Source organism: Panthera tigris, chromosome C2, assembly GCF_018350195.1.
Source record: "Panthera tigris isolate Pti1 chromosome C2, P.tigris_Pti1_mat1.1, whole genome shotgun sequence".
Classification (NCBI taxonomy): Eukaryota; Metazoa; Chordata; class Mammalia; order Carnivora; family Felidae; genus Panthera; species Panthera tigris.
In genome coordinates, this window is record NC_056668.1 from 69274002 (window position 1) to 69297947 (window position 23946).

Below are 23946 nucleotides of genomic sequence, written 5' to 3' on the forward strand. Positions count from 1 at the left end.
TGCCATTATAGCTTTTAAAAAATATGCTGCCAGATACCACCCCCCCCCAACCCCATTCTAATTTGAGTAACATGAGGTAGGGCCTATGTCTTGCTTTTCTCCTGCAATCTCCTTTATTTACCTCCTCACCCTGTCCTATAAGAACCACAGTACTAGATGATTTCTTAAGCCTTCTGCCATCTGCAGATTATCAGGAAAGCACTGTAAGCTGAGGACATTGTATGGTCTTCCTCACTAGGGCTTCCTCTGTGGTCTTATGACCTAAAACAGTGGTTCTCAACCAGAAGGCAATTTTGCCCCCCAGGGGACATATGCGATGTCTGGGACATTTTTTGTTTATTACATCTAGGGAAGGGATTGCTGTTACATCTGGGTACAGGCCAAGGATGCTGCCAAATGTTCTATAGTACAAAGAATAACCCCTGTATTAGTTTCCTAGGGCTACTGTAATAAAGTACCACAAGCTGGGTGGCTACAAATAATAGAAATGAATGGTCTCATAGTTCTGGAAGCTGGAAGTCTGAGATCAAGGTATCAGCAGGGCTGGTTCCTTCTGAGGGCTGGGAGGGAGAATCTGTTCCAGGCCTCCCTCCTAGAGTTTGATGCTTTACTGGCTATCTTTGGTGTTCCTTGGCTTGTAGCTGTATCGCTCCAGTCTTGGCCTTCATGTCACATGGTGTTCTCTCTGTGTCTGTGTCTTCACATGGCCATCTTTTTTTTTTTTTTTCCTATGGTGAAAAAATTTATATTTAGAATTAGCCAGCTGGACTCAACTTAGATGATCCCAATTTTGTTGGCAACATCCAAACATCATAGTCAGGAGCCAAACATATGCCTTCTTCTTTCCATCAGACCTGATCAGGGTGTTGACCTTGGTCACCTCAATGTCATAGAACTTTCTCATAGCCTGTTTGATCTGGTGCTTGTTGACCTTGACATCCAGGTGAACACAAGTGTGATGTTGTTTTCTGTTTTCTTCATGGCTGAGTGGGTAGTTAGAGGGAACTTGATGGCATAGTGGTCAAGCTTGTTTCTCCTGAGGGCCTTCTTTCAAGGTTATATGGGCTGCTTTTGGAGACAGTGTCTTGGTCTTCAGAAGGTAGGTGACATGCAGATCTTTTTTTGTGTGACAATGGATACCTTTCAGCACTGCTTTCTTAGGTTTCAAAGCCTTTGCTTTGGCTTTGGCTTGGGGGCAGGGGCCTCTTCCTTCACTTTTGGACCATCTTAATAAAAACGGTTTCCAGGGCCACAGACCATTTTTTATAAGGCTACCAGTCATGTTGGATTAAAGCCCACCCAGTTTCAATATGACCTCATCTTAACAAATTACATCTGCAATGACACTATTTCCAAAAGATGGTCACATTCTCAGGTACTAGAGATTAAGGCTTCGACATAATCTTTTTGGAGGAACAGAATTCAACCTGTGACAGCCTCCCAAACAAAGAATTATCTGGCCCAAGATGTTAATAGTGCTACTGTTGAGAAACACTTTCCATATAATCTGTAGATCAAACCCAAGGAGGTAGGTCAAGGTAAGAATAGGGCAGGTAGGAGCGGTCCAGGATCTACAAAGATGGAAAGTGAACAGGAACACCATCAGTCAAGAGGGTCAGTGACCTCTGCTCTTGCATCAGAGGCTATGGGCCTCTTGTAGATCTGTACAGACATGGGCAGCTGCCATCCACAGGGTTGTATGTGACCAAGAGGAAGGAAGGACATGAAGGGGCACTATACTAACTGGGCTGAAGCAGAAGTGTAGGTGGGTCAGAGCCTCTGCTTTGTTAACCCATTATCTGACCCCCATTTCCCTGGGTCAGGCCCAGCCTTTCCCTGTCTATCCCCTTCAGGATGGGGACAGAAGAAAAAAGTAAATCCCCAAGCCCACAGGTTTTCAGCAGTATTTTCAAGCCAACTGTCTTGTCTTCTCAGAGCCCTGCCTTCTCCCTCTCACACCCACTGCCTCCCACTGGCAGCCAAACATAGAACATGAAAAACAGGAAAAACAGCAACACTCCAAAGTTATATTTTCTGAGAGAGAACATTACTTTGGGTACACCCCCCCCCCCAAGATGTCTTTAGCTGCCAAACCCTGCAGCAGGTGGCCCTATTCATCTTCGTTCTGTGGGGATGCTATCTCACCAACTGCTTGTTTCCTTGGCTGTAAGATGTCCGCATGAGAATGAACTTTTACGGGGCCGGGGTGGCTGGGCAATCCATGTATCCACTTCTGAACACTTAGGTCTACCTTGTGCACTTTTCAAATATTTTTGTCCACAGTCTCCTGTTGTGCTTACACGCTCCCCTTCATTATTTTGCCAGTTTGAGTAGAGTGAAGGGAAAGGGGGTGGGGGAAGTGTGGCCAGGGTGGAGACAGTGTTATCAAATTCTGGAAGTGGTGGGTTGCTTCCAGCAGCAATGTGGATGCCAGCTAACTGCATCTGGGGCCTGTTAGCAGGAAGAGGATTAAATGCTTCCCTTCTCTGTCTTCAGAGCTTTGTGTCTTTAGGGCATTCTCCTGGTTTTGATCTTCTGATTGCTAAGTTCCCTGGGACCCTCTACTTTGCCCCAGGCTGGAGTTCTGGGACAATTTCTGGCCTCGAGTCCCCTTCATATTTGCTCTTCTTTGTGTTCAGGCTAAGTACCAGTCTTGGCTCTCCCAGGCCTGCCTACAGTCCTGTCTCTACCTTCAACTATTCTCCCTGTGTTGGAGGCATAGGTGGGGAGGGGCAGAGACAAAGTCCTTTCTTGCTTTCTGTCTCAGCCTAGTAGGTGTGGCCACATTTTCTGGAATCTTGACCAGTCCTTTCTTACAAGCTGGACCTGATGTTTTCTGTCCAACCTGTATTGGCAGCCTCTAAGATTGCCCTGCCTTTTGGTCCAGAAACAAGTTTTTTTGTGCTGTTGTTGTTGTTATTCTATTAAATAGGTAATTTGCTAACAGTTAATTTTCATTGCTTCTTTTGCTCTCTTGCCTGCAAGTAACTAGATATTCAGCTTCCAACCTACAGCTGAGAGGAAATACATCAAAGTTTCTTTAAAGTATAACATGTAAATGAATACAGCTGGTGCAGAATAGAAAGAGAAGGAATCAGTAAGAGAGAACAAACACCCTAGTGAAAAATAGCTGATATTCTTTTCTCAGAATTCCTAGACCTAGGTACATTCTTAAACACATAAAAATTAGACTCTAGAAAAATAACACTTTACTTAAAAAATTTACTTAAAAAATATGGAGTTCTGAAAATATACCATTTATTGTTAATAGGAAAAGGTGCTAAAGCGTTCCAGATATAGAGAGGAACATGTTCTCTAGCAAGTAGTGATGCACATGAGAATGGGACATGGTGGTGACTGTGTACGTAAGTGTGATACAGTCAGAGATAATCTCAACACCCAAACTATTGTGTTGGGAGATATTGGCATCTATAGTAGTTATTCTGGTATTAGTCCCAATTATTAGACTGAGTATTTGTACAGATAGTCTCCACTTTAAGGAGCATCTGATTAGGAATGTTCATTAGACATTCCTTGTTTGGACATACAAATTGCCTTAATGAAGGCAACTAGTGTTTGTTGCCTTATTTGGGAAGCCATAGGAAGATGTCCTTCTAGCAGGTGTAATGTGGTGGGCTAACCCATCGCTGGTTCCAAGAAGTAGTTTCCTCCTTTTTTCCTACTGCTTCCAGCCAAAGACCACTTTGCCATTGCCAGAGTCCATCCCATTCCTCCCCTGTGAGTACTAGCAAGTGGAGAAGAAATATGTGCCTGGTGCTCCAGGATGAAAACTAAAAAGCATTTTCCTGTATCACCCTAGTTATAAATGTTGACTAATTGTACATGATGTACAATGTTAGTACCAAATTTTAAACACATTATGTGCACAACTGAATTTCTTTATTTTTATCCTGGGAATCTAACTCCCATTTACATGGAAAATATATTCTCTGTACTAAATAAGAGGTTTACAAAGAAACTTTTAGGTCATTACGCATTTTTAAACTGGGGACTACCTACATTAGGAGATATGGTAAATGTCCATTTCCAACCATTACTACTGACAAGAGCTGGGCCGCACAGCTTTGGGGTTTAGTACCTATTTAAAGGAGAGCACTGTGCCTAAGAGGAACATTTATGAGTAGTGGGAATAGAAAAAATGAGTTACATAGGACTCTTTCCTTCAAGGAGAATGTAATTCTCTCTGGAAGTCACCATGTACACTTTGAAAGTGTATTACAAAACAAAACAAAATAAAATAAAACAAAACAAAATAAAACAAAACAAAACAAAAAATAGTAGTTGCAAAAGAATAATTACAACATCATATTTTAAAAATCAAAGGCACAAGAACAAATATAATGCAAAGTAGCAGAGAAGCAGAAGAAGTAGAGTTTTACACTGAGTCTTAGAGGTTTCATGAAAAGTCCTGGAGGTTATATTCAGAGACATGACTTGCCATTGTCTAGCTATGTAACATACTTCAAACATGTTACTTTATCTTTCTGAGCCTCAGTTTTCTCATTTGAAAAATGTAATTAATAATGCCCATCTTACAATATCCTAAAGCTTAGAGGTAATGTATATTAAGAGACTAATACAACGCCTAGAACACCTGTAGGTACCTGATAAACTTACACTGCCTTCTTTGACCCATAAATTATTTAAAAGTATGTTCTTTAGTTTCCAACTCTTTGGGGATTTTCCAGTGATATTACTATCATTGATTTATAATTTAATTGTGTTATGATCAGAGAAGATATTTTATATGACTATATCCTTTTGAATTTTTTGAGACTTGCTTATTAGCCCAGAATATGGTTTATCTTGGTAATGTTCTGTGAGCACTTGAAAAGAATATGCATTTTTTTCTTGTTGGGTGGAGTGTTAATAAATGTCAGATCAGTTAGATCAAGTCTTCAAATCTCCTATATCCTTACTAATTTCCTTTCTACTTGTTCTGTTTAATTATTGGGAGAGGGACATTAAATGTCTGATTGTAATTGTGGATTTGTCTGCTTCTCCTTGAAAGTGTATCAGTTTTTGCTTCATGTATTTTAAAGCTTTGTTAGTAGGTGCATATATGTTTGGGATTATGATGTCCTCTTGATGAATTGACCCCTTTATCATTATGAAATTAATTTCTTTTTCCCCAGTAATATGATTTGCAATGAAATCTACTATGTCTGATATTAATAAAGTCACCCCAGTTTCTTTTGATTAGTGTTATTATGCTATATTTTTTCCACCCTTTTACTTTTAACTTATTTGTGTCTTTACATTTGAAGTGCATTCCTTGTAGACAACATATAGTTGGGGCTTGCCTTTTTATCCAACCTGACAATCTCTGCCTTTTGATTGTAGTGTTTAGATAACTTATATTTAATGTGACTATTGATATGTTTTTCTATCATCTTGTTATATTTTTTCCATTTTGTTTCATCTATTCTCAATTATTTCTCTCTTCCTTTTTCTTCCTGTTTTGGGTTAATTGAATATTTTTATCCTTAAAAAAACCCCAGATTTATTGAGATATAATCCACATACATACCATTCACCCTTTTATTTATTTTTAAGTGCATTTATTTATTTTCAGAGAGAGAGACCATAAGTAGAGGAGGGGCAGAGACAGAGGGAGAGAGAAAATCCCAAGCAGACTCTGTGCTGTCAGCATAGAGCCCATCACAGAGCTCGATCTCATGAACCATGAGATCATGACTTGAGCCAAAATCAAGAGTTGGGCGCTTAACCAACTGAGCCACCGATGTGCCCCACAATTCACCCTTTTAAAGTATACAATTCCATGGTTGCAAGTGTATTCACAGAGTTATGCAAATATCACTACAGTTAATTTTGGAACAATTTCATCACCCCCAAAAGAAACTCTGTGCCCATTAGCAGTCACTCCAACCTCAGTATCTCCTGGAAAGCAGTAACATCCTTTTAGTGTAGAACTAGAGAGTATAATGCTAAGTGAAATAAGCCAGTCAGAGAAAGACAAATACCATATGATTTCACACATATGTGGAATTTAAGAAACAAAACAAACAAGGAAAGAAAAAAAAAAAGAAATAAAGAGGTACAGAAACCAAGAAACAGACTTTTAACTGTAGAGAACAAACTGTTACCAGAGGGGAGGTGGGTGGGGGGATGGGGAAAATAGATGAGGGGGATTAAAGAGTACACTTATCATGATGAGAAGTGAATAATTTTTTATGATTCCATTTTATCTCTTTGTTGGCTTCTTAGCTATAACTCTTTATTTTGTTACTTTAATGGTGGCTTTAGGGATGTTTGTAATATGTGACTTCAATTATTACAGTTCACCTTCAAATGATGTTTTGCCACTTTACATATAGTATAAGAACCTTACAATAGTATAGTACACTTCCATTTCTCCCTTTGTGACCTTTGTGCTATTGTTGTCATATGTTTTACTTATGCATGCGCTGTAAACCCCATGCTACACTATTGTTATGTTTGTATTATTATGTTTTTTTAAGCTTTATTTATTTATTTTGAGAGAGAGAGGGAGAGAGAGAGAGAGAGAGAGAGAGAGCATGCACGCATGCGCGTGAGTGGGGGAGGGGCGCAGAGAGAGAGAGAGAGAGAGAGAGAGAGAGAGAGAGTATGGGAGAATAGTAGGCTCCACACCAGCAGCACAGATCCCAACACGGGACTGGAACCCACAAACTGTGTGATCATGACCTGAACTGAAACCAAGAGTCGGACACTTAACCAACTGAGCCACCCAGGCGCCCCTAAATTGTTATCTTTTAAAGAGATTTAAATAATAAGAAAAACTTACATTTTTTCCCCATACAGTTAACATTTCTAACGTTCTTCATTCCTGTGTGTGGATCTGTATTTCCATCCGATACCATTTTCCTTCTTCCTGAGGGACTTCCTTTAACATTTTTTTGTCATGTAAGTCTGCTGGTGAAGAATTTTTTCAGATTTGTATGTCTTAATATGTCTTTATTTTCACTTTTTTTGGACAAATATTTGTACTGGGCATAAGAATTCTAAGTTGACAAAATTTTTCTCTTTCAGTACTTTAAAGATATTGCTCTGCTATTTTCTGGCTTGTATTCTTCTGATGAGGAGTCTGCTGTCAATCTTTATATTTGGTGTGTGTGTGTGTAGCACGTCTTTTTTTCCTCTGGCCCCTTTTAAGATTTCCTTTTCTCTGTTTTTTCCCCACTTGGTTTGATTCAACTTTTATGTACCTTGGTGTAATTTTCTTTGGGTTTCTTGGGTTGAGTTTAGTTTCTTGTATCTGTGGATGTTTGGAAATTTTTTGGTCATTATTTCTTTAAATCTTTTATATCTTTTCTACTCCCCATACTCTCCTTTAGGGATTTCAATTACATGGGTATTAGCTTTATTAAAGTTGTCCCAACAGCTCACTGAGGCTTCATTTTAAAAAATTATTTTTCTGTCAGCATTTCAATTTGAATAGTTTCTATATTGCTGTGTTTTTGAGTTCAGTAATCTTTTCTTCTGCAGTGTTTAACCTACTTTTGATACAACCCAGTATATTTTTCATCTCTTGAAGTGCAAGATCTTTTTTTTCTTTATGTCTTATGTTTCTCTACTTAACTTTTGAACATATGAAATACAGTTACAATAGCCATTTAAAAAAACCTTGTCTACTATTTTTAACATCTATGTCAGTTATGGGTCAGTTTGATTGCTTTTTGTCTTCATCATAGGTTATATTTTCCTGATCCTTTGTATATCTGGTAGTTTTTTATTAGATACCAGACACTGTGAATTTTACCTTGCTGGTTGCTGAATATTTCTATACTCCTATAAGTATGCTTAAAATTTTTTTTTAATTTTTATTTATTTTTGAGAGAGAGAGCAAGCAGGGGAAGGGCAGAGGAAGAGGAAACAGAGGATCCAAAGCAGGCTTCCTGCAGACAGTAGAGAGCCCAATGCGGGGCTCGGACTCATGAACCATTAGATCATGACCTGAGGCAAAGTTGCACCCTTAACTGACTGAACCATCCAGGTGCCCCCGTATAAATATTCTTAAGCTTTGTCTTAGGACACAGTTAAGTTACTTGAAAAAAGTTTGGTCTTTTTAGGTCTTTCTTATAAAATTTGTTAGGCAGGACCAGAGCAGTGCTTGGTCTAAGGCTAACTATTTACCCCTGCTGAGGCAAGACTCTTCTGAGTACTCTACCTAATATCCTGTGATTCATGAGGTTTTCCAGTGTGACTGGTGGAAAGGGGTACCATTCCAGCCCTGTGTGAATACTGGGTGCCCTTACCTTTCATTCTTTCAGGTGGTTCTTTACCCCCAGATGCATTCCCTGCATACCTGCCCCCAGATTGTGTAAGGAAAAAAGGTGAAAGAAATTTATTGTTAACTTTAAAGTAGTATTCAAATGTAAAATTTTAGGCATCACTTTGATTTGTCTGCCATTCACTATTGTCAAAACTAGAGTTAAGTCTGTATCTTCCCCAATGCCTGTACTTGCATGTCTCTCTTTCCCTCATTTGCTCCTTTCCTCTAACTGCCCATGGGTTCCAGCTATACCAGCCTGGAAAAATAATCATCGGGAAAGAAATTCTCTCCTGGTCTTTTGGTAGTCACATTCTCCTGTCCATACCGCCTCTTTTGAATAGTGAAAGTGCTTCCTGGGCCTCATCCTTCTCATCCCCAGAGCATACAGCCAAGAGTGCTAACTTCATGTTACCAAGGAAATGAACTCTTGATGCTATAGGTGTTTATTTTCACTGTCTCTTCCACTCCCTGCCACTTGCCCTTCTGCTTCAGCCCAGGGAAACTGAAACCATACCTGTGTTTTGGGGATGCCTCTGTTTTCAGAGACAAGTTATCCTAGAAGGTTCTGTTTCTTCCATGAGGAGAAAGCAAAAAAAATAATGGGCCAGGCCTGCAGCAGAGGGAGTGGAAGGTAGACTGAAGGCCTGAATTATCTAGGGTATTTTACCTGGTTGACATAGGGACTGGGGAGAGAAGGACAGAAACTGCAGCTATATCTGTGTCCCAAATGTCTGACTCAGGACTATCACAGGCCTTGCTTGAAAGCCCCAAAGGCTGAAGGATTAATAACCCAGCTCTTAGAACCCATTTTTGGCATATCAGTTGGGTAATGTTGATAAGGGGTCAAGTACAAGGCAGAGGTTATGCAGCTGGGAAACCAAAGAATGCCCAGGAACTGTACTCACAGTGAAGTCCAACTCTGGCCTTGGGGCAGAAACTGCTGTTTATTTGGTCAGAAGGTGAACAGAAGCCTGTCGTGATCCATGCTCCAATTTGGGGTGATGATAGGCATCAATACAGTGCTTTGGTAATACTCCAGTTGATATTCTCTAAGCACATTTCTATTTCAAGACTGTGCCAAGAGGTAGGATAAACCAAATGGTGTTGAACATTGAATATGAATTATAGCATGTAAGGTCTTATACCAAGTAGTTGATGAGAGCCAAGGATTGAATATTAGGATTAATGGGGAGTGATGTACTCTTTAATATATTAATTAATTCATTAAATATTTATGGAGTATTTACTTGGTGCCAGGCACTAAGGGAAAGAGATGAAAGACATTATTTGCCCCTAAGCAGACGAGAAAGGCAAACATTTGCATTAGAGTATGGCAGGTTGGCACAGATCACTCTGGGAGCTCAGAGGAGCACATCTAAGCCAACCTTGGGTGAGAAGTGGAGGTGAGGGTGGGGTTCCTGGAAGAAGTGGTGCCTGGTCTGGGTCTTAAAGGGTAAGAGTTGATCATGTAAAAAAGAAAGGAGGAAAACATCCCAACCATAAGAATAGGGGCAGGATTCCGTGCAATGAGTTCTGGAAGTGTAAACAATTTATTTCATAGGCTGTAGGGGGAGAAATGTGAGTTGAAGCTGAAGAGAAAAAGCAAGCATCATATGCAGAAGGGCCTTGCATGCCATGCTAAGGCATTTTACCCCAAAGGCAATGGGAAGCCACTGAACAGTTTTAAGAAGAGAGGTGTGACTGGATCTGAATCTTAGAAGCTCTTTCTGGTAGCGACAGGGAGGAAGGCTGAGCAGCAGGTAAAGCAAAGAGCACAGCCTTTAGCTTTGACCCCATTGCCCTCCCACATGTCTTTATTATCCCTTTCTCTTTATAAATGTGTTCTGTAGCTCTTCTCAGCCTATCCAGTATGATTTCCTATCATTGTCTAATTTGTTCAGGTTGACTCAACTTATCAAACATACCATGCTCATTCCCATCTTTGTGCCTTGTTTATTCACCAAACATTTAATAAGTGCCTATAGTATACCAGCCATAGCTCCTGGCATGAAGAACCAAAGATGAATGAAACATGGAACCTACATTTAAGGAGCTCACAGACCAGTAGGAAGATACCCATGGAAGCACATTGTTACATGTGAGCCTGAAAATGGCTATGGAATGGGATAAACATAGAGTACCATGGGCATAAAGAAAAGTGGGTCCTGTCAATGAGAAGTCCTCTTCCTTCTCTACTGAGTCCTGCCCATCCTTAGGCTTCTGCCTTCACTCTGTATAGAGGCGGGGTAATGTCTCTATACACTATACACCCATCACATCTGTCTTCTGCTTAAAACTGTTCAGTGGCTTCCTACTGCCTTTGGGGTAAATCATCTCAGTGTGGCAAGCCAAGGCCCTTCTTCATCTGACATAATAGTGTAATGGTTTGAGCTTGGGCTCTGAAACCAGGAAAGATTTTAATCTTGGTTCTATCATATGAAACTTGTGACCTTGGCCAGAAATTATTTGTGCCTCAGTTTCTTCATGTGTAAAATGGAGCTGATGGCTGTACTGACTTCATAGCATTATTATGAAGATGAAGTGAGTTAATATGCATATAAATCTTTACATTGTCTTTGGCATGTGAAAATTATTCAATAATTATTGGCTATTTTTATTTTCAGTTTTTTCCATTTTTTCAGCATCTATATCATGATGTCAAAGAACTTTAACCTTTAATTATTATTGTGTTACTTGCTCAGTTTTCTGTGTTGCCATATTATGTCACGGATGACTACACAATAATCTACTGAGGCAGCATACATTGCATATGTATCTGTACTCCTGAAAGACTCACAGCATTAGATACGTATTAGGGTAATGAACCATCCCAACTTGCTTAGAATTGATAGGACTTTTAGTGTTAAAATCAGGAAAGTACCGGACAAACTGGGACAAGTTGTCTACTTTATATATACAGTAGGCACTTCAGTTTTGCTTTTTATACATCTCTTATTGGTCCCAAACTTAACTTTCAAGTAAGCTTGCTTTCACTTTGCCACAAATATTTATTTATAGCCTAGAAAATATAAAGTCACAACCTCTGGGTTTCTTTGGGGTTTCCTGAAATTCCCTAGGGTTTAAAGTAGAAAATCTGAGACATTCCTGAAAAACACTCTCTCCCATCAGCTCTGGGTGTATTTACTGGAAATTGTGGACAGCCCTGTAGGAGCCTTCTTCAACCTGGCCCACAGCCTAGGAAGTCTCTCCTGCCCATCATTTCCCATCTCTCTTGGTGTTTCCATCATGATTTTGAGTACCTCCTTCATTTGCTTTCCAGAATCAACATACCCTTAGTTGACTCAGTGGCAAAGCCTCTTTCTTCACACAAGGATCATGTTTTTTCCATGAATTCCCCAAGTGGGGCCAAAGGATTTTTCCTCTTTTTTGTGTACCACTACCACCCTACTTCAACCTGCACTGGGACAGCATTTGCCCTAGGCCATTGTTTTTCAGATAGCATTCCTTAAGGATCCACTGTGGCCTCTTTAAGTATTTCTCTTTTTTTATTATTTATTTATTTTTTTATTTATTTTATTTTTATTTTTTTCAATATATGAAATTTATTGTCAAATTGTTTTCCATACAACACCCAGTGCTCATCCCAAAAGGTGCCCTCCTCAATACCCATCACCCACCCTCCCCTCCCTCCCACCCCCCATCAACCCTCAGTTTGTTCTCAGTTTTTAAGAGTCTCTTATGCTTTGGCTCTCTCCACTCTATCCTCTTTTTTTTTTTCTTAAAACCATGACAAGTGTTTGCAGAAGCCCGGCCAATCTTCTCCAGTACAATCAAGGGTCTGTGTCAACAGTCTCTGCAAGTTTGTACCCCAGCGTGTTAGTTTCCTGGGTCTTAAATAACAGAAATTTATTCTCCCTCAGTTCTGGAGCCTAGAAGTCCAGGGTCAAAGGTGTCAACAGGACTGGTTCTTTTTGAGGATATGTGGGAGAATGTGTTCCATGCCTCTCCTAACTCTGGTGGTTTACTGGCAATGTTTATCATTCCTTGGCAGGTAGATACATCTCCCAATCTCTGCTTCATCTTCACATGGCATTCTTTTTGTAAGGACAGCAGTCATGTTGGATTAAGAACCCACTCTACTCCAGTGTGACTTGATCTTAACTAATTACATCTGCAATGACCCTTTCCAAATAAGGTCACATTCTGAGGTTCTGGGGCTTAGGGCTTCAACATGTCAATTTCCAGGGTTGGGGCGGAAGTGCAATTCAGTCTTTAATGCCCAGATCTTCAGGTAAGTTAAAAAAATAAAATAAAAACAAAATTCTGTGGACACTAAAGGCCACTTCTCCACCGTCATTGCTCATAAATCCATTTCCATTCTCCACTCACTTTGCATTTGATACTATTTCTGCTACAAGATTTGCATGGTTACCAGCATCCACTTATTTAGCACTCTATAGGGCATTGTATGACTGCAGGGATATTAAGAAATATAATATACACTTGACTCACCAGTTCTAAATCAGGGTATATCAGATCTTTTTTAAGGGAAGCCTGCTGAGGAAAAGTTGAATCAATGGCATAACTATTATAAAGGCAGTGACTCCCCTCCTGATGAATAATAATTACAAGCTGGTTGCCGTTTTAAATGCTCTAGAGAATAGCATGGTGTGTACAGACATGGATTGAGAGAGTGTGTGCATGTGTGCATGCGTGCGTGTGCATGTGCATGGAGTAGTTTATGATGAAATCACCAGGCTCCTCCCCAGTCTTCCTGCAAACATTAAGCCTTCATTGGGTGCACAGGGAATAGCCTGCATCTCCTCACTCTGACTGTGGCCGCTTGCTTCCTTCTGTCAGATCCCTGGAATTGCTTGACCTCTTCCCCATATAAAGAGATAGCTCTGTTCCAAAAGATAAACACCAGTAGTTACGGGGAACTTGGGGGAGAAAGTCGAACAAGCCTTCCAGTTATTGTTTCCCTGGTGTTCTCACGTAGAAACACAGACGATCTTTGTGGATGAGGTATTTCTGACTCTGGCAGTTACAGCCTGAGATGTGAAGGCAATGATGGATCTTCACAAGGGTGGGGAATCAGAGCACATGGGAGAGGGGGTTCTCGCCTTGTCTCCTCGCTTCTTTCCAGGGACACCCCACCTCTGAGAAATCCCGGGAACGGAGGAGGCACCTAGCTAGTGCCCATTTATGCTGAGCTGCCAGGAAGGCTGCTAGCTTGCTGAGAGGCGGCGGGCAGGCCTGGCACTCAGCTCCTCTGCTGCCAGATCAGGGAGCTGTGTGCTTAGCACCTACACCCTAGGCTCCAGCTCTGGGCAGCCCCGGGTGGGCTGGGGGAAAGCGCGAAGCTCTCAGTCAGTGGCTGCAAGTTGACTCTCCCTCACTGTTGCTGCTGGCAGAATACCTACACCAACGCGGACAAGCTCCTAGAGGCTGCAGAGCAGCTGGCTCAGACGGGGGAATGTGACCCCGAGGAGATCTACAAGGCAGCTCGACACCTGGAGGTGCGCATCCAGGACTTTGTGCGCAGGGTGGAACAGCGGAAGCTTCTCCTGGACATGTCTGTCTCCTTCCACACGCACACCAAAGAGGTAAGGCGAGTCGATGGAAAGGGGGCGTTGGCTGGGTTGATTTGTTCTGGCAAGGGTCAGGGCAGTTTCCCAGGAAAAAACGGCCTCCAAGGTATGCCCAGGGGCCTGGGTGGTCTTGGGGTTACTAACCTCCTGACAGTGATGATACTAACAATTTGCTCCTGATTACCTGTATTTAGGTCTCAACCAAAATGAAACATTTCCTTCTCATCTCTAGTGAGGAGGGAGCCACCCAGGCAGGTAGTTTAGGGAGTCTGCTAGAGCATTCAGTCTGCAGCTAGAGAAACTGGGGAATCCCTAGTATAGAAATAGTCACTGCAAGAGGAAATGTAAAATAGCAGAAACTCCCTTCCCACCCCATACCCAGTTTCTTATGGTTGCTGTTTCCTATCAGAAATCAGTCCCGCAAAACTTTGATCATCTTTGCTACCAGCAAGAAACGTACGGAGTTTGCAAATGTGTTCTATGCTTTTCTTTTATTTTTTTAAAACAGAGAATTAAATCTTCTTAATGAGGTCTGCTCCAGGGTGGTGATGTTAATGTGAGTTTCTTCTCAACTTGTCTGATTGTGGAGTGGTGGCCAGTGAAGGAAGGGAGACTGAGGTACCCTCCATGCAGGAGGAAGCCAGCTGGGCTAAAATCTGGTCCTGAATCATTCACAAAGCAGAGACGGGAAAGGGGAGAACGGATTATGTTCCACCGTTGGCAGGGCAGAGAGGCTCCCAGAAAGGAGTTGGGTTGCAAACCTGCAATTGCTTTTCATTTCTGATTAACATGGGGGCATTTGAAATTGAGTAAGTGGCCAGTAAGGAGGCACATTTAGCATCTTCTATAATAACACCCTTGGCAGATGAACTCATTAGGTGTATGCATGCTTCTGTTCCCCCAGGAATTCATTTTAATGGAGTATTAATTAAAGTGTGATTGCTTCTCAGGAAAAAAAAAATTAACCCTACTTAATTAAGTTGATTTGTGATATTTGAAATGCATTAAGAAGCCTGGTTGTTACTACTTCACAGGCTTTTCTGACACTTGGTGGGAATGAATGCAAATTGTTGCAGTGCCTATCAGAGAAAAACATGAAAAGATAATGTTTTCTAAACTGAGATTCCCCAGGCAGATGAAGGGGCTGTGGGCTCCCAGAAGATGGCTCTGCTTCCTCTCTGTGGGATCCACAGCCCCTCTCTGATGAGTGTCTGTAAAGCAAGGGGATTAGCTTTAATCCAGGTTTCCTGCCTGGTTGTCTGCTCGCTTGTGGCTCACCCGATTCTTAATAATGGTTTCAGAAACCAAAGTCATGTGTATTCTCCTCTAATTATGAGCCTGTGGGTGATGGAATGGAGCATGAATGAACAGGAGTCATATTCCTTGTGAGGGCTGTGGGGGTGCTAGCTGCCTAGGGAGGTGGAGGATGAGGTCAGTTTAACTATATCTCCCACCTTCTGTACATGGAGCTAGAAGGCTGGGATCCTAGTCCAGATTCTGCTGCTGTAGAACCAGGTGAGCTTGTGCAGATCACCGTGCCTCTGGCCCTGGGCTGCCTCATCTATAAAATCATGCTGTTGGATTCAGTGGCCCTGAGATCCCTGATGGTTCTAAAGTGAATTCAAAATTCCTTTCTTTTTCTTCTTCTCCTCTTCTTTATTTGATGTTGATAACAATAATAATAAATAATAGTAATTCAGTCTGAAGTAATACACCAAAGTGACAGACCTGACCTAAGATATGGCTCATTGTGAGCACTCAACGTGTAGTAGGTAGCATTTTTTTAATTGGGTACCTACTACGTGCCAGACACATGGAATCCTCATGACGATCTTATGATCTAGATTTTATTAAACATACTTTCAAGTGGGAAAACTCAGGCTCACTAAAGAGTCTGTCTAAGTTACGGAGCTTCTAAGTCATACAGCGGAGATTTTACCTGGCTTCCTGAAGACTGTTCACACTTGCCCCTGCTGCTCCAACACACTTCTGTTTTCCTCCTGCATCTCCTTTCCTCGTCTGCTCTTCTTCCTTCTCCTTACTCTTCTTTTTTCTCTTTACATTTCCAATCTCCAAAGCAGGCCTTGAGGGGGAGGGTGGATCTTAGCAGAGAAATGTAAAGTGTTGCCAGGTTGTGGGTGTGGGAGACAGATGCTGATAAGTACTGTCAGAGATCCTTCCTGCCTAGTTAGGGCTAATTTCTTCTTCTTTCCTTTCCTCCTTCCTTTTCTCTCTTCGTTTCTGCCTGCATACAATCATTTTCTGAGTTTTTGCATTAATGCCAGTGTGTAATAGAATGGCATTGTGGGATATAAATTTGAAGGAATTAGAGCCTCCTGTACAGGAGATTTCTGAGCAGGAACTGAGCATCCATCTTCCTAAGTGATTTAACCTAGACTTCCTGTGACTCCCCAGGCTGAAGTTCATAATTTTACTTTTGCCTGCTTCCTACATCAAAAGATTTGTTCTACTTAGACTCAGAGAGGAAACAGGAGGAAAATATGAAAAAGATATGCTCCAGGCCCATTTCTTCTGCAGATTTGAAGACTCTGTTTAATCCTACTGGTCCTGCTTTATGAATTCTTGGTGGCCATATGAGTCTGGAAGGTTAAAATCTTCTAACCATTTTATTGCAGTGTTATTCATAATTTGAATAATTAGAAACTATTTGAATATTCCGTGTTGAGTCATCCATTAAACATATCAGAGTGCATCTAGCTAGTGAAATATTATACAGTCATTATAAATCACATTGTAAAAGTTCATTAATAGCATGAGAAAGGGCTTGTAGTATAATACATAAAAAACTGTATATCCAGCATGACTACAATTTTGATATGCACATAGAATAAAGACTAGAAAGAAATATACAAAGAAGTTAAATGTTATGGGTGATTTAATTTTCTTTTGCATTTTTTTTGGTTTTATAACTTTTCTTCAATGATATTTTCAGCTGAAAATCAATAACAATCCCAATAATGTTATTTTACAAGAACAAAATTTGTCATCTCTACTTGGAGGGAAAAGTTACACTATAAAGAGAGGTGACAAACATGTGCCTGGGACCTTCCTATGCTTGCAAAGCCTCAGGTATTAGTATATATTGTGCTCAACTTTCAAATAGCTTCTTTTTGCCTGGGGACAGGAGGGCAGCTGGCATTTTGCTGGTCTGGAGAGTGAGGAAGCATGTAAGGAGAATTTAGCCAGGTCCTCATTTTCTTTGTCCAGGGAGAAGGCATTTGTAGCAGGTGTCATCTGCTCTGCAGAGATTGTCCAGACAGAATTCTCCTTCCTTGCTGTGTTTCCATGGAAATACTGCAGTTTCTGGGCTTTCAAAATATCCCTTTTTAGGTATTTTTGTAGTAATAATATGAGAGTCAAATTAACTGAAGAATGTGGCCAAGATAATCAACCTCAACTCTTTATTACACAGCTTAACTAAATGCCCATTTCTATTTGTTTCCAACCTTGTGAAATCATTCTTCCATGCTATTTCCTGCTCAAACAGGCGCGCACACACACACACACACACACACACACACACACACACACACACTTCTCAAGACCCTCACATGTACACATGTTCCTCTACCCACCACCCACCATAGAACCAAAACTAAATCAGTCTTCAAAAGGGATGATACTCTCAAGATCAAGACTGCTTCATCCTCTATTTCAATTGCCAAACTGTCATGGTGCTTATCGAAGAAATAAAAGCTGATAGTTGATGCCAAAGAAAAATGATCTCTTCAAAATGAGGGAGGGGCAGTTTACCCTGTGGAACTAGTGTCCATTAGACATCTTGGGGCAATTGATTGTATCATCACAGTGGCGGCCAGGGCTGTGCAGATGGACTAGCCAATCAGCAGGTGAAAGTGATAGAGTAAAATACCTCTTTCCTTAACCACTTATCCATAAGCCTCATTATTTCTACAAACCTCCTAGTATCTCCCTTCCTTGTCCCTTCCTGACTGCCTTTTTCCATTGCCTCTTTCTCAGGCTGTCCCACTTTGCAGGCAGGATAGGCTCCATGGGCTGGCCCCTCCTAAATTCACTGGTTCACTATTAGGACTAACTTTATGTAGGCTTCTAACTAACTTTAAGTCTTCCTTAACTTTACCCCTGCGAAGGTTCTCAAACTTCTCAAGCTAGGCCCATTCTTTGGGTATAGGTATTTGGGGCCACAACCACATGTGTTCTCTGAGAGAAAGAACACATAAAGCCTCTAAGTATGTATATCAACATGGACCAAGTATTCATTGCCAACCAAAGAGCAGACCCCTAAAGGGGTGGGTCACAGTACAGGTATGTTTGATCAAGAAGAATGTCTGGAAATGGCTGAAATGTGAGAGTCATTCTGGAGCACTGGATTAATGGAGAAAGCGCAGTGCTAATGTGTGAGACTCTCAATAAGCAGAAGATAAAGAGGATCACCCTAGGGGAGAGAAAGCAAAATGGAGAACAATAGGGAAAAAAAAATACATGGTTGCTGTTACTGATTACCTCACACACTCCATGATTTTGCCCAGTTCTGGCAGTCGTTGCTTCTTGTAGCTTGAAGTGAGAGAGAGAGACCATTCTGACTAGGTCTCACTGGTGCTGCCTGATAATTAGTAAATTAGTAACAGGAGCAGCTCTCTGGTGTGAATTCTTTTCAAAGCAACCTAGGCATGCTCTTTAGGGATAAGTCAGATGGACACATACACAGAAGGAAACCCAAAGGATAGGAAAATTGCAGCCTAGGAAAGGAATATTGATCCTTACTCATAGTTTAGTGACACTAATGTTCAGTTCTGTCCACTTTATGCCTCGGAGGTGCTTGTTCAGAATTATGAGCCTGCAATTTAAATTTGCTGCCACCAGGAGGTGACTGTGTACATGTGGCCTCATGGGATTGCAAGTGACTCACTACTCAAGCTTTCTAGGTTGTAAATAGTGTCTTAACTTGGTATCACAGTTATCCTCAAACTAGTGTTAAACTTTTTGGACTTTGGATGTCTCAGTGTCTAAGTTGTGACTGCAGAGTTGCAGTTTAGAGAGGCATTTTTTTCTTTCTTTTTTTTTTTAAACACACACACACACACACACACACACACACACACCTGTGTTTATCTGTCTATATCTATATATCTATAATATAAAATACCCATACGTATAGTTAAAATTCTGATTCAACACAAAAAAGTTTATTCCAACCTTCTCCCTTTCCCCTGGCAATAAGAAACCTTAATCCCATTGTATACAATATGTTTACTTCCTCAATCTTTCAATACACATTAAGCATTTCTTTACTACCCTGTCCTTGACATCAGCCTAAAGAGACACCATAGCATGTTAGAGCTGGAACGGATTTTAGAGACAAGCTGGAGAGACCACACATATACATGTGTACACGTGCACACACCATGTTAAATATGAAGTAGTTGAAGTAAAGTAGTTTTCCCATGCTCACGGAATAGCCCGACAACGGCAGAATCAAGAATTATCACTAGTAAATATCAATTCCATTCAAGAGTTCCTTTCCTTCTGTTTGTTCTTTTAACAGAAGGAAAAACAGAGAAAGATGTCACTAACCCTTTGTATTTGGTGTTGAAGTTCCCTTCACTATCTCCAAGTCAAATTGTCTTTAATCATTAGCAATTTTATTTGACATTTTAAACTCTTGAATGTAGACTGCTTCCTTTTCTTATCAAGCTGCTAACCACTGGGCTGAGCTGCACTGAGTATTGTATCTTACTATTTATCTCTTAGCTGATTTTCCTTAGTAGGAAGTAGGTTTTCACTCTGCCTTAGACAAGAGTTTGTTTATAATACAATAGAATATGGGAACAGAAATGTGAGAAATCAGTTTCAGTTCACTGGTCAAAGAATATTTTGGGGGAGGACATGTTGTTTTAATAATATTGACTTCAGAGGCCAGAGTGTATCCTCATATGTCCCTAGTGTTTCCCTGGTCCCCTTGTTTGTAACACTGACACCTCATTTTTATCTGGAAAGTTCTGTCTTTGTCCCTGCTCTTTAACTGCATGACCATCAGGAGGAGGGAGTGCCATGAATCATGGTGGATGTCCTCAGAAAGAATGATGCTTTCTTCTGTACATCTACACCAGAGGTGTTCAAGTTTTATTAAGGATAAATAAAGGGGGGGTGGGGGAAGGCTATGAAGCCATTAAAATAGCTTAGGGATGGTACTAAGAACAAAATTATCTTAATTCAAATAAAATTCTCAAGATTCATATACGCCTCTTTTCTCTCTTATTCCTGTAACAATGAGTGCCAACCTTACCCTGATCAGTCTTCTATCTCAATGCCTGTCCTCCCTTGAGACATTGAGTTTCTTTTCCTTCTCTTACATGACAGCTTGGTGTCCAGGTTTTATCTCTCTCTCTTCATATCTTTTCTTCCTCTCCTCTCCTCTCCTCTCCTCTCCTCTCCTCTCCTCTCCTCTCCCCTCCCCTCCTCTCCTCTCCCCCTCTTCTTTCTTACCTTCAGAAATATCTAGGTTTTCCAGTCTCTAGGCTTTCCTTAGACATTCCAGGACAAAGCAGCAAAAACAGCAAAGAGAGGCCCAGCTCAGCGTAGCATTCTGAAGGACCAAATCCAGTGTTGATCTTTTACCAGTTAAAAATGGAAGAAGTATTTCACACTTTCCCTCTGCCTTCTAGTTGGACCTAGGGGTGGCTTGCATCAAAAATATCTTTTATTTTTGAGGTGCCTGGGTGGCTTAGTCAGTTAAGTGCCTGACTCTTGATTTTGGTTTAGGTCATGATCTCATGGTCATGTGATCAAGCCTTGTGTGAGCCTCTGTGCTGAGCAAGGAGCCTGCTTGGGATTTTCTCTCTCCCTCTCTTTTTGCCCCTCCCTTGCTTGCACTCTCTATCTCACACACACACACAAAATAAACAAACATTTAAAAAAATTTTTTTAATACATTTTTTATTTTTTATTTTTTTTAGAGAGAGAGAGCAGGGAGGGGCAGAGGGAGAGAGAGAGAGAGGGAGAATCTTGAGCAGGTTCCATGCCTAGCACAGAGCCTGATTCGGGGCTTGATCTCACGACCATGAGATCATGACCTGAGCTGAAATCAAGAGTCGGATGCTTAACTGACTGAGCCACCCAAGTGCCCCCAAAAATATCTTTTAAATATAGTATCTAGCATTTGCTATATACCAAGTACTGTTTCTAAATGATATATATAGATACAGATATCTATATAGATAGATATAGATATATCTCACTTATTTGTGTATATATACACACAGACATGCATGCACACACATATATATCAAATTAGTAATATTTATGACTCTGTGGGGATAAACACTACTATTATCCCCATTTTACTGATAAGGAATACTGAGGAACTGAGGTGCAGACAGGGTAGGTTATTTGCCCAAGCTTATATAGCTGATACATGGTAGAACTGTGGTTTGAAACTCTTTTTTTTTTTTTTTTAATGTGGGGCCTGAACTCATGACTCTAAGATCAAGACTGAGCTGAGATCAAGAGTCGGATGCTTAACAAACTGAGTCACCCAGGAACCACGGGGGTTTGAAATTCTTAACCATGCTACATGCCATATTGCCTCTGTATCCAGTAGTTTTTCAGAGAACCCATTATATTTTACCCAGGGACTTCAGCACCTTTAGAAAATGGTTTTGGTCTCCAGGCAAAATGGCAGCCATAAAGTATGAAATAACAAGAAGCAACAGTGACCAATATCCTGAACTTCCTGATTTCATACTGATTTGTAATAAATACATTCGTACTTATAGAAATATGAATCCAGCTTATATGGTCTGGAAAACTTGTTTTATGTTTTTATAATAGAAAAGGTTATTTTTAAAGGAAATAAACTGAATTACAACCAGATTATTAACTGCTAAATGACAGGAACACTGAATAATAATAATTTGTATTCCTTGCAGCTATCATCACAACACTATGAGCTTATTAATAATGCTATAGTTTACTTAAAGCATTAATAATAATTAAATAATTTAATATGCATAGTCTTTGATGAGCAGGGCAGATGTTACTCCCATTTTGTAGATTAGAAAACTAAGGCTCAGAGAGTTTCTCACCTGTCAAAGAAGGACATTCTTTATACCTTCTTACATGCTACCTCTAGGGTTTAGTGTTCTTGTTAACTCACCCTCTTCTGTCACATCCAGAACCTCTCCTATCTGAAGAACAAAGAATAACTTGTCTGAAACTTGAAGACTATTTTTGTCTCTCTTTATTGATTCTTTTCTTATCTCTAGTTACAAAGGCCATACCATGATTTACCATCCTGAGAACTAACTAGATGAGATAATATTCTTGAGATGGATGTTTATCCGTGTTCTTAACATGGAAGACATACATAAATGTTAGAACCAGAAGGCAATTAGCCATTTTATTTAATGCTTTCCTTTTTACACACGATGTCATAGATAGGCAAGGGTGAAGTGATTTACTCAAAGGCACCACGAGTTATAGGAAGAACAGAGGCCAAAATCCACATCTTCTGATTCTATTAATTTTCTCTCTATACTGTTTCCCTCCCCCCAACCCCCGCCCCTGGTAGAGCCCTGAGCTGATCTTTCTGGATAGCCACATGAAGATTCCTTATTTTTAAGCAAGCATCAGACTCGTCTTTCCCTCCATCATTTTATGAGCATGCTCCAGAGGAGTAATTAGCAGTAGAGCACTGTGGCAGGCCACTGGAGACCTAGTTTCTGTATGAGGAAGAGCTATCATTACATGAGTTTTCAGAATTCAGTTCAACTCTTCATCATTTCTAGTGCTTATTCTGCTCAAAACATTACACTTAGCTCTTTTAAAGTTGTCTGACCAGTCATATCACCCTGACTACATTTCAGTGCTTTGAATATCATGGGGGAAATGTCTCATACTTATATTGAAATTAAGATAAGCTACATTTTTAGCATTCAACCTTCTAACCAACCTAGTAGCCCTGAAAAGAAACAAATAATTTAGCATAGCACATATTTTTAAAGTTAATCTTCATTTGGTTCTTATGGAGCATCACATTCTTTTTTGCATATTTCCAAAATCATGATACATTTCTAGGAATCAGCATCTAGCTGCCTGAGGTGTGCAGAATCCTCCTTTCTGAAAGATGAAATAATATGTCTATCACCAGCCCTCTGTTCTTCCTACTTTCTCAAAGATGAGCAATCAGCCTTGCTCTAAGATTATAAGTTTCCCTGAACCACAGGGAGGTTAAGCCAGAGGTGGTGATCATCCTTAGGGAATGGAACCATTAATGGAGTAAACTTAGCAGAGATGAGTAATGAATATAAATATAGGTGTGCTGATGAGAATGATAGTCTGACATTGCACTGACTGGCTGAGGGTAGGTTGGGTGACCCCTGTCCCAACTATCTTGTCCTTGCTCCACCCCTGGCCTCTCCTGTCTTCCCTGAGTGGGGTCTCTGCTCTCTCCCCCACAGTTGTGGACATGGATGGAAGACCTTCAGAAGGAGATGCTGGAGGACGTCTGTGCAGACTCAGTGGATGCGGTCCAGGAACTGATCAAGCAGTTCCAGCAGCAGCAGACTGCCACTCTGGACGCCACGCTCAATGTCATCAAGGAAGGCGAAGACCTTATCCAGCAGCTCAGGTCAGCGCCTCCCTCCCTGGGGGAGCCCAGCGAGGCCAGGTCAGCATGGGCAGTGCTTTCCAGTGGGAAATGCCCTCGACTAGATGTGAGATAAGTCATGTCCCAGTCTTGGCTCAGCCACCACCAGCTTTGTGGTCTTGTGTGAGCTTCAGTTTCTCCATCTGTCAGATATGAAAATGCCTGTGCCATACCCAACTGGAGTTTAGAATGAGAGTAAATGGAAAAGCTCTGATGTTTCAAGGAATTATTTATCATTCATGCTATTATTTAGCAATCAATAAGTAACATAAGTACAAAAGTTAACAACGTTCAACAGAAAATAATAACATCTTCATTAAGAATTATGGCATATTCGGGGCACCTGGGTGGCTCACTCAGTTAAACATCTGACTCTTGGTTTTGGCTCAGGTCATGATCTCGCAGTTTGTGAGTTCGAGCCCCACTTCAGGCTCTGCACAGGTATCATGGAG

The 23946-nt window shown here is 40.8% G+C and overlaps 1 protein-coding gene across 6 annotated transcripts in view; it reads left to right on the top strand.

Annotated features, from left to right (window-relative positions):
- Positions 1-23946, top strand: part of KALRN (kalirin RhoGEF kinase) — a 520685-nt gene that overhangs the window by 187141 nt on the left and 309598 nt on the right. For 3 of the 6 annotated variants that reach the window (XM_042998400.1, XM_042998403.1, XM_042998402.1), the window contains 2 exons: positions 13672-13863; positions 23307-23515. In XM_042998400.1, coding sequence (XP_042854334.1) covers positions 13672-13863; positions 23307-23515 — 401 coding nt within the window. The remainder of the gene's footprint in view (positions 1-13671; positions 13864-23306; positions 23516-23946) is intronic. The other 3 variants (XM_042998401.1, XM_042998404.1, XM_015544797.2) reach the window with 1 other exon arrangement.